Source organism: Labrus bergylta, chromosome 20 (genome assembly GCF_963930695.1).
Source record: "Labrus bergylta chromosome 20, fLabBer1.1, whole genome shotgun sequence".
Taxonomy (NCBI): Eukaryota; Metazoa; Chordata; class Actinopteri; order Labriformes; family Labridae; genus Labrus; species Labrus bergylta.
Window position 1 is genome coordinate 11,409,724 of NC_089214.1, and position 19,430 is coordinate 11,429,153.

The following is a 19,430-nucleotide window of genomic DNA, read 5'->3' on the forward strand; positions in this document are numbered from 1 at the left end:
GCCTCAGCTGCAGCTTAGCCCAACATTTGTGGTTATTTCACAGATCTACCGACATGAAAGCAGTTTTATGAACTCGCTGAGCACTGGCACAGAAAGGCGGGGGGGGGGGGGGGAGAGAGACAGAAACAGACACACAGAGGGAGGGGAGAGAGAGAGAAAACGAGACAGAAATAGAGCAAAAAGAGAGGCCAATTGGTACTAGACATTAAAGGGGGCCTTGAATGAGGAGGCTTTTAAAACACAGTGGCAATCGGCAGAGTCCTCACAGAATTGCACCAGCCTGCAATGTTCGGGGAAAAACTCCGTAATGCATCGACAGCCCAATTATTTCACTGCTGGAAGGCTAACAGCCCTTTCAAAGAAATTCACTTGGTGAAAATATTTAGTACGCAACGCTCTGTGGAATTAAAATAATTCTACTCTCAATCGTCTTAAACTGTCCTAACCAAGAGGGACATGAGGGGGGAAAAGTCATGAGGACAAGAAGAGGCAAAAAGCAAATGTCGCTTTTTGATTTGGAGCTGATTGATGCTAAGTTATACACTCGTTACACACATGCAGTCGCTACAGTCCCTGTGGATCCAAATCTGACAAGATCCAAGCATGTATCATCTTGTCATCTCTTCATGTCATGACTCTGAGACAGATTGAGCGGGATTGTGGACCCTCCACCCAAGTCACATCGTCTTCTGTTTTACTTCTGTGGAGTAAACTAAGCAAGGAAACCAAGTAGAGACTAAATTGATGCGTTTGACTGCTTGAAATGAAAAGAGAAAAACAGCACATCTAAATTTTAGAAGCTGCAAAAAAAATGTGTTAGATGTATTTTTCTTCTTCAGTCCAAAACTGAACAAGATCGAAACAACTTTGATTAGATGACCATGGTCAGGCTGAGATTGTAAGCGTTTTGGAATCCTGATCAGTTTGAAAGTTGTGTTGCATCGCACACATCAGGAGAACTTCACAGATCCTCTTGTCTGTAATGTCCTGCATTCTTACACTACAGGTGAATCACTCACCTCAGGAAACTATAAAGATGATCACAAGAGAGCATTAAACCATATCGTGCGACAAAAGCAAAGGGCTTAGTTAATCTGAGGAAGAACATTTTTGTGGAGACGCAATTAACACCCTTCTGTATCGAGAACCGATGGCGAGACTCTACCTGTTAGTTCCCTTTCCCGCAGAAGCATGTTAGCTAACATTAGCCTCAGGGCTAGAATGTTTTCTGTTGCATTTAAACACAGTCAGCAGCTGTGTCCTCTCCTCTCTCTAATTGGCTATTATGATCCCTCTGCGGAAGATCTAACGTTTAAAAGTTTTAATTTTTATTTAGTATGATCTTCTTCAACTGTCTTTGTGCGGTTGCAACGCCCAAATTTCCCCTCTGGGGATCAATAAAGTATTATCCTATCCTAATCATCCTGAATTTAACTCTTTAATATCATTCATGTGTAAAATTATAACAGCCCTTCCAACAAGTCCAAGGATAAGCTGGGTAGATTAAAGTTTGTATCATGAAAGACTTCACATTGTTCATTTTGGCCATATACTAAAATGAAGTCTAAGAAAAACAATCAATGTTTATTTTTAACTAGAATGTGGCAGACTGGCAGGTTTTGTATTGTTACTTAAGATGCTTTGCTGTTTGTTTTCCCACACTGTATATTCAACTCTGTTTCCAAATATGAAGATAATTATATTTCTAGTTCTAAAAGAATTCTAATGAAAATCAGATAATATAAACACCGGTTTCGATACCACAGCAACAAAAATACAAATCCTCGAATTTCAAGATCAAGAAATACCCAATGTTGGGTATTTCTTGATCTTGATCTGAAATAACCAAAGAAGTCATGCAAAAGGCTTCACAATGTCAACATTGCTCAACGTTTGGTATCTTACATTGCCAAATGTATTTGTGCAATTTAGACGAGGTAAAGGAGTTTGTGCTCCCAGCAGCCGTAAGATATACCAGTATTTCTTGTTCTGTACATATAGTTCAATTTAACGGATGATGGATGAGTGGATATTTGGCCTGAGATGCACTTGAGCTTCAACAATAGGACTGAGAGGTTTCATTTAATCTGCAATGAATGGAACTTCTGGCTCAAGCTGATGCAGTCTGTGTGTATGTGTGAGTGTATGTGTGAGTGTGTTTGTGTACAATCTAACAGGAACAACAACAAAAATTGAGAGAAGTGTTGTAGTAGTAGCGTTTAAATTTTTTTTAAATTAATTCTCTGCTGATCAACCGATCTATTAAATGACTACTTGTATCTTTGCTTATTATTCCTATCATAAATACATAATGATACTCATCATAAATATAATCCTCGTACTCTGTTTTCCCTTCAAACTTTGAAATTCTTAGCCACCAATCAACTTTCCACACCAAGACAAGTGAATAATTAGCACAGTCCAATCTTTTACCTCTGCCAGCTAGTCATTCCTCTTAACTCGACTATACAAGAAAGAAATCCGACATCAGACAGCTGGGCCCAAGAGGAATGAAATGCAATATCACACTGTGTGCTGCAATGAAAGCCAAAGCTGTACATCTGTCTTGATCTGTTAAGTGTCTGTGCACGTCTGAAGTCTATAATATCAAAAATACAGCAGTACTCCAGAGGTCTCGCTTCCAGGATGTGTGAAATTACAAACTTGCACTGACCCAGGCTATTTGGCTTTTAATATTAGCTTCACGTCATCTCTGCAGCCCGCGGTTATCAGATTTATGCAAATACTACTCAAATCAAACAAGAAGACGGCAGACAGGCAGACGGTTTGATGGGAAGGGTGGGGTTTGTCATATTGACTGTGCAAGTGACTGTCAGAGAATTAGCTTGGTGTGTCAGGAGTGTGATGATGAAGAATTGTCACCGAAGGACTTAAATGAGGAACCATGGCAACGGTGATGAGAAAATACAGCTATATATATTTATATTTAGGTACTGGATGCTCCTGGGACACGGCAGACACAAGCTGAAATGAAAGCTGTGGATTCACGTCTGATCTGCCAGATAGCAAAACAAACACACAGTTATTGAGTGCAGACATATGCATGGAGGCAGAGACAGACAAGCTGGACTAAAACACACACATAACCCTCAACAAATGTTTACTCTTATACACCAATTTTTTTAAAGAAATTAGCCGTGACATGTTTGTATCAAATGCTGCATATAACAAGCCCAGAACACAGAGAAGCACTTTAGTGAAGTATTTATTTTTATTGCTATATGGCTGTGAGGGAAAAGGACACAAACGGCTAATCTTAGTCCAATCAAGTGACACAAATAAACTAAATACCAACTCAAATTTGATCAAACAGCTATAATATGAATCATGGCTGCCAGTAGCAACCGCAGTTTGCGTAGAGAAGAACAGGGTACTGTTGGCAAAGAGTATAAGTTTAAGCTAGCAGTAAGCAGCCGGTGTTTCCCTATGACATGTTTGAAGACTGAATGTTTTTTTTTTTTGTTCAATTAAAAAGTTAAGTTAATAAAACAGGGTAATTATAAAAGCCCTATGGTAAAAATCTAAACTTTTCTTTAGCTTTTCGGCTGACAAAGGACATCAGGAGGAGAGGTGCTATAGTATAGCTATGCTATTGTTAGCCTAATTTGTTTGAAGATGCTCAGCTTGTTTTTAGGTTGTGTTTTCTTTAGTGTACTTAGACAGACTGTACAGAAATAAAAGCAGTCATATCACTACTAGAGTTAGTAGTATAGCTGCAGCTGTCATATATAATATCAACAACATGCTTGTCTTTTAAATTGCACTAAACATTTCGACTGAGAAACAGCAGCCTTTTATAACTTTTTCACCAGACTTATGCGTATATACTCAAACTCTGCAGCATTCATGCTAATAATGATAACCTAGAAGACAGTATGGTCTATGCAATGGTTTGTATAATCAATGAGAGTCTATTTAAAAGACTCGCTCAAATAATATTGGGGGAAACAAATGTAAGGGCACATTTTTTTACAACCTTCAGTTTAAGTATAATTTGCTTGCAGAAACATTTTAAAAAAAACTTGCTAAATACAATAAAAGCATTGTTGATGAGAATTAATTGGTATAAATATATAAAAAAAATGTCTTCATACTCAATTACAGACTTGAATTTTGCATTAATTATTGAGGATCTGGTGAGAATGGAAAAGCTGGCCCACAGGATGCTCTCTCTTAAAACACTGAGGCTTAAACAGTAAGCCTTGGTGGATTGGTATACATAAAGCACCAATTTCCCTGACCAGATACATTAGAGAAAAGGCAACCTGCTCTCTTGTGACTATAGCCCTGACCACACCTCAATAAAAAAGCCTTTGAGAGCTCCATAATGCATGCAACAGCAGCCTGCTAAACCCTGAATCACCTTTTCCAACATCTTCAAGGTACTTTTTTTTACTCCTCTGACTTTGACCCAAATCCTTACAATACATGACATTAATTGAGCGTTAATGTCAAGGGGCCATTTCCCTCTTAAGAATCAGGTTAGTGCTACATTTGTTTTTATATCATCAAGAGACAAGTAGTGGTTCAGCTTTGTGGTGAAATGTGCTTTTCCTCTCTGGGTTACTGAGTCATTGGACTACTGACACAAGTACTGGAGCTGTAATGTTCAAAAAATGCTAGCTAACCAATCCAGTCCTACAGGCAAGCCTTTTACTCTGGTCTGAGTATGCAACCATTCAAATTCCCCCAAAAGCTGACTTTAAGATAGGGAGAAGGTCAGTGAGAAGCTGGCTAATAATTTCTCCTCTCTCAGGATTGGGGGCAGTCTAAAACCTGGAAATAGGCGAGCGTTGGCAGACGGATGATTCTGAATGCTAGCAATTGAGCAGAAAGGACGTGCATTAACACAGCTGGGTATATATATGGATGCACATGCTCCAGTCTAATATTTCCTCACTTTTCATACAGCACCTTAATCCTCCTGATGGGGAAATTAAACACTTCCTAATTTTCAAAAAGCACAACGCCCAACAACATCAGCTACTGTAAAATCACACCATGACATATGAAAGATTCTATGTCAATGCTTACAACCACTGCAACAAGATTATTTAGCTAAAAACATCCTCCTTAAAAGCATATTTATTATTGGATATGCCAAAGCCCAGTAAAGACAAAACTGCATAAACCTCTTGCGCAGACTTCTTAAAGCAAACATAACAGCCTGGCCCCTTCAGCACAACAAAGTCAGACATACGACACCCACATGACAAGGCCGTCTGTGAAAAATACATGAGATGCTGATGACCTCAAGAGAAAAGCTCCAGCAGCTCAGCCCAAAGTCATCTCACACAAAACAACCAAATGCCACCTCTGTCAGTGTAATGGAGCGCAGTGATAATGTCGCACTTGCATTGAAAAAAAAAGACTGTTGGCCATAGGTAAATGAAAGATGTACAGAAGATCAGAAACAATGACAAGCTAAACAAAATCACAGTTTCAGGTGACACTTGTAGTGAGTGAACTTGACAGAGGGGAAAACAGGTTTCTGCTGTGCTTCAATAATAATAATGCATGTTTCAAAGGAGCTTATCAGTGATCCCTTGCAGCGATCACACTTGCACCCAGCTAGAGCGAAAGCTGATCATGGCTTAGATATCAAGTACACAATAGTGTAGTCAGCCTCTTGCGATGCAAATGTGCAGCTGTAACAGATAAGGCTGATGAATCAGCAAGGGAAGTATTTGGCAACCCTAAGCTAAAGGTTTGAAGCAGGATTGCAGAAGGGTTACCAGCTCAAATCCCTCATATATCTGGAGAAAAATCTGAGCTGAGTGAATGAGGAATGCGCTCCACTCCTGCAGCAAGCACTACCAAAGTCCCTGAAGCTATGCAGCTTACACCCTATGATACAAATGCCATTTCATGTATGAGGAGGAAACAGTGGAGTGGGGTAAACTGTGATGCTTCAAAATAGCATGCACAGTCATTAAACCTTTCCGTAATAAATAAAGAGAGGATAAGAGTAAAGCTGCAACATCTTAATGAAGCATTTTATAAAACACAACCTCTATTAACCCGTATACAAGCATGTGATGCTTTCGTGATGCATCACATCAAAGTCCAGCTGATTCTCTATACAGCTTGACAAAACAGCCTGCTCCCCGTCTCTCACTGCTGACAGGAGCTACTAACAGGCAGGGCGCCATACGGCCTTAGTGGCGTGACAAAGCACTCGTCAGCCGGCAGCGGCATCAGAGCACCCTGCTGGGAGTGTCAGCAACAGGGATGGCAGCTCAACAGAAACATTAACAGTGGATTCACAGGTCCTTTTACCGATTGCTCTGTGATTTGGCTCACATGAGGTGTTCTTGTGCAACAGCATTGAGTACATGGAATCAGAATCAGGGTTTATTTACGAGTAGGTTTACACTAATGGGGGGAAAAAAAGGAAACAGTGAACAGCGGAGATTCAGCTGTCAAGAAACTCAAACAGAAAAAAAGTAAAATAATATTACATTATGTAAAGTGAGTGAGTGGTTTATTCCATTATAAGTGATTTAAAAAGAACGGGAGCAGGTTTGAGCCAGAAAAAAAACAAAAAATCAAGAAAGCACATTAGAAACATGACCTTAGAATTAAAAAAAGAAATACCACATCACTTAAAGTTCATTGTTAATTCACATTAAATTATTGTTCAAATATCAACACAACTATCAGAAATGCCTCAGATATAGCCTTAAATGCGATTAGGAATCAGTGATTAACACCAACAGTGCAGCAATATAGTAGAGGGTTTGATGTTTGTTAGCGCTTAATAAATATTTAAGTGTTTTTTTATGTTAAGCTTAGACAATTTTGTAAATATTTGGTTTTCCGACACACTGTATCAAACACAGGACATTTCTTTACCATACTAAGCCAGGACATAAATAAAAATAGCAATCATATCACATGCATACAGCAGAAAATGTATAATACTTTTTTAAAATATGACACTGTTAACAGAGCAGAACTCGGTGTGGGGCGACACTCAAGTCTGGGTATGGGTGGAAATAATGGTAATGCAACATCTCTACAATCAGGGAAGTTTCCTTTTGTTATGTTTTTGAAGCAGTCAGAAACAGATAGTCTGTTGCAAGTGGAAAAACAACAGCTGCTATCCAATTAAAAGGTGTACCATTTAGATTGAAATTTTCATCCAATGCATAAACAAATACATAAACTCCAAACACAGTTTTAAATCAGCAGCAGCTCATCTGTGGTGTGGTACATCTGCAAAATGACGTTAAAATAGAGGTAGAGCGACCATTACATCCACCAAAAGGGAGCTCTGCTCGCAATGCTGACGCATGTTGTCAATCTGGACACTACATTTACAAATACATGGCTGCCAATTATTTGTTCATGTAGCCCTGCAGCTGTCTTTGCAAAGCTGCTAGTAAGGAGCAAGCCCTTCAATTTTGTAAATGTATGAATGAAAGAAGGCACACCTAGACAGCAACAAAAAGATAATGTTTCAGAAATACTTTCTCTCTGCTCACGAGAGAGACTTAAAGAGTGTTTTTTTTGGCATTGTGTTCAGCAGGTAGAGTCATGAAATGATAGAGGGGGAGGGCTGCACACACACACACACACACACACACCTTGGCAAATATTCCTGCTGATTAAAGCTGTTGGATCAACACTAATTTAATAAGTAGACATGCTGCCAGCGAGACTTTCACACACGGGATCAAAATCAAACATAAACTAATACAACATTACAGAAGCACACATTTATGCATGTGCACTCCTACATGCACACAGAACAAAAATCTAGTGAGGGCTCTAACATGTCATCAGTTAAGACACAGCAGAGCCTGCACCGGCCTGCTCCATCGGCAGGAGAGACAGAGCTCTACACAGCTCTCTGGAGAGGCTCTGCACTACGTCACAAGACCGGCAGCAAGAAAACAGCTCGCTGGGAGGTGACAGCGGGTTCAGACGTTGAGCCAGGAGGGAAATGGGAGAGAAAGAATGAGAGAGAGCAGGGACGAGGACGAGGACGAGGACGAGGCTGGGATCCAAAACACATCAGCTCATATTAACCTGTCTCTCTCCAGCTTCACGTGTCGTATGAGTGTGTGTTTGTAGATGCTCATATTACAAGGGAAGCCAGGGCTCATTTTAACACTGTAGTAAGAGGTATTTTAGTTATTCCTGTGCATGGCCTTTTAAATTGAACTGCTGCAGAACAGAAGGACTAGAAGACAGAAGAAAGGGGAGAGAGAGGGGACATTTTGAAGGATTTGGAGGCACCCTTATCATGTCCTGTCCTTGTGGGTCAAATCTTTGCAAGATGAAAACACAGACTCCCTTCCTAATAAGCATACATTCATAGGAGAGGTCAGAAGTAATTTCCTGATTCATATTCCTTCACCTGAGCGAGGAGCCAGACTCTGAGAGTGGCCAGCCAACCTTCTGCAGAACCATTTCCATTTCAAAGAGCCAGACCTTAACTGCATCTGGCGTGCATCCCATGGTTAGCTTTAACCCCTCTGTATGCAGCTTATATTCCATCCAGTGCCTGTTTCGCTTTTACATCGGTAGCTCTAGTAAAAGACGCGATGTCAAAGAGAAATAAACTAATTAGGCAGGAAAAGGAGCCTCAGGACCCAAGATGGACATCAACTGTGGCTTTATGTTCATGCAAAATGTAAAAAGCAAAGTTTTATCTCTATTCAGAGTCCAACATCGTCCTCATTATCCAGGCCGCAGACATTTTAATGTCTCAAGTGTATTAGTTTATCATGCAACAGGATATTACAAATAATCTGTAATAATATAATGTCCGTCGGGATAATAATAAAGACAACACAGTAGCTTTGCACAGCTAATTGTGGCAGATCTGGGGACGAGTCGATGTGTAGGTGTCCACATCCACTTCCTAACGAACACAGATAAACACAGGGTAACTGCAACCACAGTGGAGGGAGCCTGAGAAAAAAAATCTGCCCCCTGACATGTTATTGTCCAGGCTGAAAGGAGGGGTTGCACAGCAGTAATTACATTTGGAAGGGAAAGAGGGAAACACTGCAAGAGGTTGTCTGGGCTACCTAATCCTGTGAGCGCTCATGTGTATGAAACATGCTTGGATATGTACGTTACGTCTGCACGCAACCAACTTACTCCCTCGCACTTTTATAAGCCTGTCTAATCAATAGTCTCACTCCCAATGGCTGATTCAAGGCTCTCCTATTACGGCCCAGAAAGTCACAAAGCACTCGGCCTCCACAAGGCCTTGATTACTCAGCTGTTGGCTTTGTTATTGAAATGAATTCATCTCTATAACTCGGCTGCTGACACATGATTTGGCACTTCTCTGCTCTAGCACTGTGAATTGCACTTTCCGTCCTCTGAAATGGGGGTTATTATGATCGTGCAGGACTACGCTGCACAAGCTGGAGATTAACAGCGAGGCCGTGTGATATAAATATGTGAACTGATCTGGATCCTCCTCTGGTCATTCAGCTGGAGTGGCCTTTCTCATCTAAGTTGCCTTCACATAAAAGGTCCTCGAGTGCTTAGCAGTGTGCTTTAATGGAGTAAAAAAAAAAAAAGAAATGTCTATGGGCTTTCTGCAAGACTTTCACAACCAGCTACTTCATCATTTAAAGTCAAGTCAGAAACAGGATTTTGTTGCTAACCTCCCTTTACAACAGCACACCGAAGGTTCTAGAAAGTTCACTGTTCACACCCTCATATGTGTCCAGGAATTAAGAGCCCTTCACAGCCCACAAGCTCTACAGGGTGTTTTATGTTCCCTATTATTATACAAGCTCCCCAAGCATTGCTTATGTACATACAGGCGCTGCACTAGGATTGGCCCAGGTAATTTTAGCTGGGCCTGTTCATAACAGAAGTAAAAACTGTTTGCCTAGCTTGTACTAGTTTCTACTTTTAGAGGCCTTGCTTGAAATTTTCCTCTGAAACGTTCATGGTACTGAGGCAGCTTTTTTGTTAACATGCTGACTAATCATGTATAAATTGACACACGTAAGTAAAGCATTACTTCCCAATGCAAAGTAATGTACAGTTTATTTTTTTGCTATAGATGGTGGAACAAAGCCATTTCGAAAAAAAACCCTCTTTTTATATGATCAGAGTTTATTAATTGAATTTGTTTGTACTGATAGATGTGAGAGATCATCGATGGGCGAGCTACATTGACTATTAATGAGAGAGTTAGTGACGCTGTTTATGAGATTGTCTCAACAGAAAGAGTCTGTATGTGCTTTTTAAGGCAATAGAGAGACATCATTCTGCACTATCTCCTCTCTTGTCTTTGTTGTTTTGTCATTTTTTTTCTAGTCTCATAGGGAAATACATTTAGAGTTTTAAACTAGACTCGACTCTTTATAATATTCAACATTTCACAGAACCTGCCATGTTCTTAAATGTGTATTTCACTGAGGAATCTGAAGCTGACAAACAAAGCAACCTTTCATTATGAAAGTGGAGGCTTGCATAGTTAGCCATGCTGCTAATGTTTCTACTTGGACCTACTTTTGTTCATGTCGTTAAAGAAGTTCACCTGGGTCACCGTCATTTTGTGACAATTTAATCCAGTGAAATACAGTCACAAAACTATACAGGGATAGCTCACGTTAAGCAGCAAACTATTTTAGCCCTTTTTTGTTAAAATGAAGTATTTTATATCAAGGGTTGTTCTTTAATCCGCTCTTCTGTTTGCAGTATAATTCATTTATCACTTGTCCCTGGACTGAAGAAGGAATTCGTTAAGAGAAATTATTTATTATGTATGGAGCTATTAGTGCAAGATAATAAATTAGAAAGTGCAAAGCAAAAATATAAATAAAGATAATCAGACCTTCTTAACTCTAAACCATCTTCTCTGTTTGGATAAAGTATTATTGGTGCTTTCAGAGACAGCACCAGGCCAGCCATGTTGACTACTGCTCATTATCTGAACAGCAGCCAACCTTTGGGGTTACAAGCAGCTTAAGTGTGTGCACTTAGACTGGAGGGGAGACACAAGACAGAAACCAGACATGAGGCCTCGCACTGTCTCGATTTTCACTCTCCTAAGCTGCATTGAAACAACAGCTTAATTATGGAAAAATGTATCTCAACACGTTTACTGCACTTTTTCACACATCATCACAGCTAATGATACTCTTACACTCTTAGTGTCAGTCTCTGTGTTGACATATGGCTCGATAAAAAAGAACTGTTAAAGAATGTGTCTGTTTATTTTGTCATTTCAACGTGTTAATTTTAAAACTGTCGGATAGTATTTGATTTGACACGATATGCTAGAGATGCAACAATCCACTTTTTAAATTCCAATCCAATTCAGATATGTATGCACCGATACCGATTTTTTTTTATTATTGGATAAAAAAGTGACTAATGGTTTGTAGCAGGCCAAATACAGACTAAAAAGTGAGACACTTCCACCAATGCTGCCTATATATACACAGGTATATATTCTAGACATCTGAATTGAACTGAACCACTCACATACATACACACACACCTACAGTATCTGATTCAAGTTGAAAACAGTGGAGCAGCCTTAGTTAAACACATAGTGCCACAGACTTTTAACAGCCCCCTGAACAAATGTACATGACATGAAATTATAGCTGATGGCTGTTGTTCCTTCCCTCATTTCCATGTTCTCATCCCCACCAATGCCTGCAAGTTTCACAAAGAGGATACCTGATGTGCCTCTGCTCTGCTGCATGGAAATCTAAATGAAGCTGCCTCATTTTTAACTTTTATCAGGGTTGATAAATGTCTGCCAGGAATATGAGGGATGCTGGTTAAAAAAAAAAAAGGCTGTCAGATGCACAAATCAGGGGAAGCTTTTGTGATTCAGTCAGAGTACAAACAGGCTTCAGGTGACAGCAGCCCCCCCACCTTAATGAACAAACAGGATCATTTATAGCCTGGTGCTTATCATGGGTGAGCATGTGGTGACTGAGGTGCAGCTTATCATGAAGGAGCATGTGTTTGTCAACCTCAAAGATCAGAGGAACGTTTGGCCTGTTGGGTTTCTGACTGAAGGAAAGGTGGGCCAGACAGGCAGCGGCCTTGAGTTTGGTTCAGGAGAACAGCTTGTTCCCTATTGTTGATGTCATCTGTGTCTACAGCTTTAATTAAATGGACTCCTGACCTCTGATAATGTTTTTCCAGAATGCTTACCACATGCAGAAATATGAGTGGAATCTCTGTCTGTGTTTATTCTGAATCAAAGCTTTCAATGAATGTGTATCCAGAGTAAAAGCAGGAACGTGTCTTTCTTGGGAAAAGTTTATAGTTAGTGTAAAAGGCAAGAAGCCATGTTAATGACTTTACTGATCATGGTTTGGAGTTAACTAGATCTTGAATTTGACAAAGCATGTTTTTGATTTTGATTTAACAAACAGCTGTGTAATATTTCCATACACTTGATTTTCTAATCTGTCATTTAGAAAATGCTGAATTATCATATCATATAGCAGAGAATCCATTTAGGAAACTGCTTAAAATGTGAATCTCCATTTCAGAGTTTTCTTCAAAATGTCTCGTCACATAAAACACACAGAACAGAGGCAACACCATCCTTCAGGTATTTTAATTTTAAGGAGAACAAATGTAAACGGACGTAACCAAGAGTTTATGATCTCCATTACCACTTACCAAACCTTAGAAAAGCCATGATAACCAAACTAACCACAAACGTATTTACATCTAAAACGCATTCAAAAAAACTATAATAGATATTTTTTGGAAGAAAGAGAGAAAGTTAATTATATTGGAGGACCCAAACTATCAAATAATGGAAACAAGTACTACTATTACAGCCTGCCAAGAGTCAGTGAACCACGTCAGCATAGCTGCTAGCCCCTACTGTAAGTGATTGTAATTTCTGGACTCATTACCGCCCCATGTTTTTAAATATTCACATTTAATGAATGTCAACCTCCTCAGACCATAAGGAAAACACACAACAGGCACTCACACTGTCAATATCTCAGAGAAAGCAAGCTGACAAGCCAAGTGGCAACAATAATGCTTCAGAACAAATCAACAAACTTTCTGGATTAACATATAAACACTGCTCTAATCCCCTGCACCCCTATTAAATAAGACGGATTCCAGAAACCCTTTCTGACATTGCTGGATAAGAAGTATGCATTATGGTATGTGCTGCTATGTTATGTCTACATTATGTGCGAACTCGGCCTTATTTGGCATACCAACTGAGGATTCTGATTCTGACTGACTCCCACCCATATGTGTGTGTTTTTTGTTTTCGTTTTCTACCCAGGACCGTTTTTTTTTTTTTTAAAAGAGGGGCACTCTCTTTTTTTGGAATTTCTTTTTTGCTGTCTGGCAGCTTTGGACATCTAGATGTGTGCCCCTTGCCTCTCTTTCTTTCTTTCCATCATGTTGTGTCATACCGCTGGGTGCTCTTGTCGATCCTGTTTGTCTGCATTGTAAAAAAAACAAAAGAAGCTATAAATAAAATAATTTTGAAATAAATAATAAGATGGCTTCCCTAACGAATAATGCCAGGCAAGTCAACTTGCTTTTCCTCCAGTGTGAAGGAGCTGAAGAAAACTTGTTTCTGATGAATGAATGTATTATTCTGAAAGCCATCAGAGTTTTCTCAAGACGTAGTGGCCCAAAAACATGTATAAGGCTACAAGTAATGCTTGTTTCAATTATAGATTCATCTACAGAACAGTAATTGGTTCATAGTTCAGTCAATACGTTGCCATAAATCTCATTAAAAAATTGGCATAGCAATTAACCAGATCCCAAACTAACCACAAATTGCTTCTCTCATCCCAAACGGTTTACTTTTCCTTGGTGTGATGAACCAGCTCATCGCTGCAGATCTAGATTATAGCCAACATGATATCCACGTCCATCGGGGGGGGGGGTGACCAGATGTCAACACATTATAACGTGATGATATTTCTCATCAAGGCGGAAGCTGAACGGCGGAACGGCAGCCATTATGACAGAGTCTGATGTTGATCTGGACATGACCAGAAGATTCCCCCCGTCAGTTGTGTGGCGGACAGTGGAGAATGGAATTGTAGCATGAGTATGTAGTGAAGAAAAAAAAAAAGAGGATGTGATACACTAACAAATGCATGGAGAAACATTTTTGATTTGAAGTGTTGTTAAAAAGCATAGTTTGAGTCGTGGCTCGCCAAGACGTGAACAATATGTAAGCTGTGACGATCATTACAAGATGACCACGAGTTTAAACATTTCACTGTGGAGTTGCATTGTTTCTGCATTTTGTGACTTTTAATCGAATAAAGACTACTTTTCCAGTCATACATTTGGTCGTTGAAGTTCTCTTTCAAAATACAGTGAAAAACTTGGTCTCTCGGTCTCGTGAACCCAATATCGTATCTCGTCTTGCCTTGTGCACTGAGGCTTGCGTCACACCCTCAACTTCTAGACTTGTCTGCTGAACACGCTGACAGATGTTAGCAATGCTAGTTAGAATGAATCACCGTCTTAACTTTGTCCACACACTTTATCAGACACTGATCGTTAGCTGCAGCTAAAGTTACTGCGTACATTGTTTATTCATAGAGCGGCTGGAAAAAAGAAAAAGGACATATTGAATATGCGACAAAGCCTCAGACAAAGGGAAGTCTTCATCATGTCTGCTACCACATTGGGGAACAGAAAACTATCTGCACATGAAAATAAATGGAGGGATGCAAGACAAAAACGCAGCTGCTAAGGGTTTCCAGGTTGTTGTGACCTCCATAGCTGACCCTCAGAAGGGAAGTGATAATGAGCAATGTGCTCAGCAGGACTCAACTCCTTAATAGACTTCTATGAAACAAGTTCTCACTCTTTTCAGAGTGCTAGCTTGTACAGACTCCCAGATTCAGATTGTTACATGCACAACCACAGTATAGTCATGATTCAAGGAGCAGCCATGCCCCAAAACTCTCCAGAGTCAGAGAGGACAGGTCGGTTTTGAAAACAATGATCATCATCCACCAAGCCAGCATCGTAGACATCCCCACAACAAGTGACACCAATGAACCAAAGCCTCTATGTTTGCGTATGAGAGGAAGTGGGCATAGACACCCTGAGGGCCTTTGATATTTTAGTTACCTGTCAGTCTTACTCTCTTTCTGTATCATGCTATCAGACAGCTCCTCTCAAAGAGGCCAACCGTGGGATCCAAAGATAATAGGACCCTGGCCTGAACCTCTCCAGGTTAGAGTGTGTGAGAAATTGAGACGGTATTCTTTTTGGGAAACTGCTGAGTGACATTTTGATCATCCAAGGGAAAGGTCAGCTGGGGAGAAAGGAGGGTGTACTCTCCTTGTAAAGGTTGTCTCACTGAGCCTTCTACCTTTTTCCCCCTATACATAAAAACCCTGCAGCAATAAGTAACCAGTGGAGGCTCCAACCAAAACACTAAGTCTGCTTCACCTATAAACACACAAGTTGGCAATCTGCGTGCCAGAAAACGCTAAATAAAAAAAAAAATCCTTCTTGTGCTATACAAGAAAAGTCACAATGTGTAGTTTTGAACAATGTCAGTGAACGACAGAAGAACTTTTAGTGACAGCAAAGAGAAGACTCTTGCACAGGCACTCTCTCCGAGATGTCTCAGAGCCCCAAGAGCTGAAGGGGATTATGTAAGTCACTCAGTATACTGGGTCACCCAGTCGTTTTTGATATGCACTACTACTGTAGAGCTGCTGTGCTTTTTGTAGAGATTCTCACTTCGTAGGTTTGTAGTACAGCTGAGAGTCGGTATGATAGACAGTTTATTGTAATTATTTTTTACTACTTGGTTGCTGTCACACAATGGACACAAAAAGTATTATTCTTTCATGACCCACAACGACTGATTGTGTGACAAATGACGGCTTTTAAAACTACAACTACTACTATTAAAGATGTTAACAGGTGAATTGTATCCTTACCACGGATATAGACTGTAGGAATGATGTTACCTGGAGAAAAAAAATATGAGGGCGTCCCATAAACAGTGAATAATAACACTACTGGAAGGGTGCAAACAGTCTGAAATTCCATGGCGTTTTACCGGTTAGTGGTTATTCTAGGACAACCTATAGGCCATAAAAACCATAGGGTGAGTGACTAACTCACTCACTCAATTGAAAGAGGAAGTCCCCTCATGACATCATCAATTCAACCTTTCATACTCTGATTTCCAGGTAAAGAAACACTCCCTGAACAAATCACTAGAGCAGCAGTATGCGTTACTATTTTCATTCTGAATCCATTCTTCACAGAGAGATCACTCTATCAATGAAAGCTAACCTCCTGAACCAAGCACACAGTTTTTCCATGCTCTACATACAATGAAGTGGGGGACGGAATATATAATTTGTGTGGGTGGGTTGGCTTCACGAAAACAAAAGAGCAAGCTTTAACAAACACATTCAGTGTATTTAGCATTCAAGGCTGCATACCCAACAACAACTTAATGAGTTAAACAAGAAAGCAACTGTCCAGGCAGGTAGGATGTGTAGCCGCTGCACATCACGGACTCATTGTTTGTTTTTTCTGGTAGTGTCATGTTACTCCCTTTGAACGACAAAAAAAAAAAAAAATAGCCATTTCAAAGGCAAAGTCGTATCAACTCGGAGTGTTCATTTTTGTAATGACTCAACTTCACTAAAAAATGTCACATTTGTTGCAACTTGTCACCACAAAGGACGTATTACGGAAAAAAAAAAAAAAAATACACCTGCCAAGTAGCTTAATGCTTTCATAAAGTTACCACTCATAGTTGAAGTGAAACCGGACGTGAGGTGTTTCCACTTCACAATAAAAGCGCAGTCACTCCGACAACAACTCGCAAAATTTCTCTATCATTTGGGAATATTTACTAAAAGCGTACAAAAAAAACGCAATTTCTTAATTATTTCTCATTTCTCCTGTAGTTTTAATGTCTTTCTGTGTGTTGTCAGTTTAGTTGAAATTGTTTTTTTTGTTTTTTTGCTTCGACCGGAAATCATCCATTTCCATTCTGGAAAACTTGACGTTGCTCTAGCATAATAGGTGCTACTGATATGTCACCTTTTGCTCTCGCTTTCCCAACTTCACATGTCTTTAACAACATAATAATAAAGGGGAGAGACCCGGGTATTCAACGATTGAGCTGGTTTAACAAATATAAGATGCAACAAAGTAACAAACATGTCCTCCAACACTCCCCTGGAAAGCTACTGGACGGGCTTGAGTACCAGGAAGAGACACCAACAACTCACCTCTGTGGGGTTAAACACATAAAATAAGGAAGATTAGATAATAATTGTTGGCATAAGACGAATGTTTATGGATACGCTTGATATAATTAAGGGGGTATAGCCACAACAACTTTGTTTTTTTTTTGTCCGGTGTTCGGCCTGTTGTCACATCACCACTAGTTTCGCAGCATCGGTTCAACACCCACCCCTCCTGCACCATTTCCGTGTTTTAAACGGAATCATTTCCACGGAGCTCATGCCACGTCAATTAAATACGCAGGTTTTTGCAGAATTATAACACAGGACAGTGGCACAACCAGCAGTGAATGACTATAACAAAGCCGGGCTGCTAAACGCTGCGACACTGTTGCAGAATAACCGGTTAATAAGTGAAAGGGTGCATGACGTGTCCAAATCAATGAGTCCAAGACAGTTCAAATGTGATGCTAAAAACAACGAAACTTACCCAGTGCCACCTCACAGGCTTTTCGCAATTGTGAATGGTGAGCCTTTTTCACCTCCTTGTCGGCCAGGATCTTCTCCAAAGCTCGTGTGAGGAACATGTTTTTCGTCTTTTTGCCCTCAAACATGTCGCACCGGAATTTTGGGGCGAGGTGTGCGTGGTCCCAAGGGGAGAGGAGGGGGGGGGGGGGGGTGTGTGCTGCAGCTCCTCGAATGGAGATGTATTCCTTTACAAATGTCAGCTGCAGAGCCCCTAACAGACAAACATAAATAAACACAGAAGGTGGGGTAAATCCCTCAGATTTCCATTAACGACCTGCCTCCTGCGCCATGTTGGAGAGAGGAAGCGACGTCACGTACGTTGGAGAGCGGCCGCAGTGAGGCAGCAGGGAGAGAGGGAGAGAGAGAGAGAGAGAGAGAGAGAGAGAGAGAGAGAGAGAGGTGTCATGAGTGTAGTCTTACTGCTAAGCTCTTTTACACACACATTAAGCCTGCATGTGCTTGCGCGCTCCGCTTGTAAAATTCTTGGCAAAAAAATATATAAAGAACAAATTAAATAAAACAACCAAGTATGCCTTCTGAGCTGAGAGCAGATTTCCTCTCTTCATACCTTAACTTAAACACCCAATTTCCCACTTAATACTAAAGAAGTGCACATTGAATTTTCACAATGAATATAAAATGGGACCTGGGTGATATTTTATAAGGCTGCATTGGGTTGTATACTTATGTTAAATTAAGAATATGTTGTATAAAAGGGGAAAGCAAGCTCCCAATTTTGGACATTTTAACAGAAAAGAACATTAAAATGGAAAATAGGCAGTTTATGATTTGCATAACTACATTTATGGCTTTATCTTCATCATTCATGTTTATGCTTTTGAAGCGAATTTTTTCCACTAACAGCATGGAATTGGACTTTGCATATCACCCTGGATGTAGGAATACTTGCATCCTGTATATAATAATAAAAATTGTATTTTATATAATTATACATAGTTTTATGTGTAAGTAGTACAAATCTGCTCTCGTTTGTTAATGTCACATTGAAATGTCGTATACCTACTCAATTCTTTTTTTACGCCTCTCCTCACTGATGACTGTGTGCCTTCCCACATGTTTCGTATAGCTACACTCTGCCTTGTGCAGCCTTATAAGATTCAGCAAAGTCCAACAGCAAATATATCCAGGAAATCTGGCAATTTGACAAGACACGGATTTGGCAGTTGTGGGCAGCAGAGTTCGCGTTCACTTTGGGATGTCTTATGTGTCAGTTCAACAGTTTCTGAATCTGTAAATATGAGCAGAGCTGCAGAGTGAGAGACCAGCAAAGAAAGAGGGGGATGTTTGAAACTGAGAGCTGGATTACAAATGTTCGGCTTAAAGTGATCCTTTCATAATGAAAGTTGTCAGTTAGATGAACATAATGACTTAAATAATGTTTATTGTTCAACAGCCCATGTGTACAAAACATGCATAAAATGCAAACATGGGCTACATCTGCATGATAAAAAAAAAGCTAATCATTTATGGATTCACAAGCTGAGATTTAAAAACAAGATTAAAAATGACAATATTGATCTTTATTCATGAAGTCAGATCAAATACAGTTGTTAGAATGTCACAAAAAGGAAATAACCAGTCAAAAGTAAACGTTTCTGACTCTGTCACTGATCCATACCTGAGTAATGATGACACAGTAAGTTACTGAAGTGATGCGGCAGTTCCCCAATTTCAGTA

The 19,430-nt window shown here is 40.0% G+C and overlaps 1 protein-coding gene across 3 annotated transcripts in view; it reads right to left on the reverse strand.

Annotated features, from left to right (window-relative positions):
- The window catches only part of arfgef1 (ADP-ribosylation factor guanine nucleotide-exchange factor 1 (brefeldin A-inhibited)), a 51,790-nt gene extending 33,755 nt beyond the window's left edge, over positions 1-18,035 (reverse strand). For all 3 annotated transcript variants that reach the window (XM_065948788.1, XM_065948787.1, XM_065948786.1), the window contains exon 1: positions 17,695-18,035. In XM_065948788.1, coding sequence (XP_065804860.1) covers positions 17,695-17,818 — 124 coding nt within the window. In that variant the 5' untranslated portion in view covers positions 17,819-18,035. The remainder of the gene's footprint in view (positions 1-17,694) is intronic.
- Positions 18,036-19,430: the final 1,395 nt, after the last annotated feature.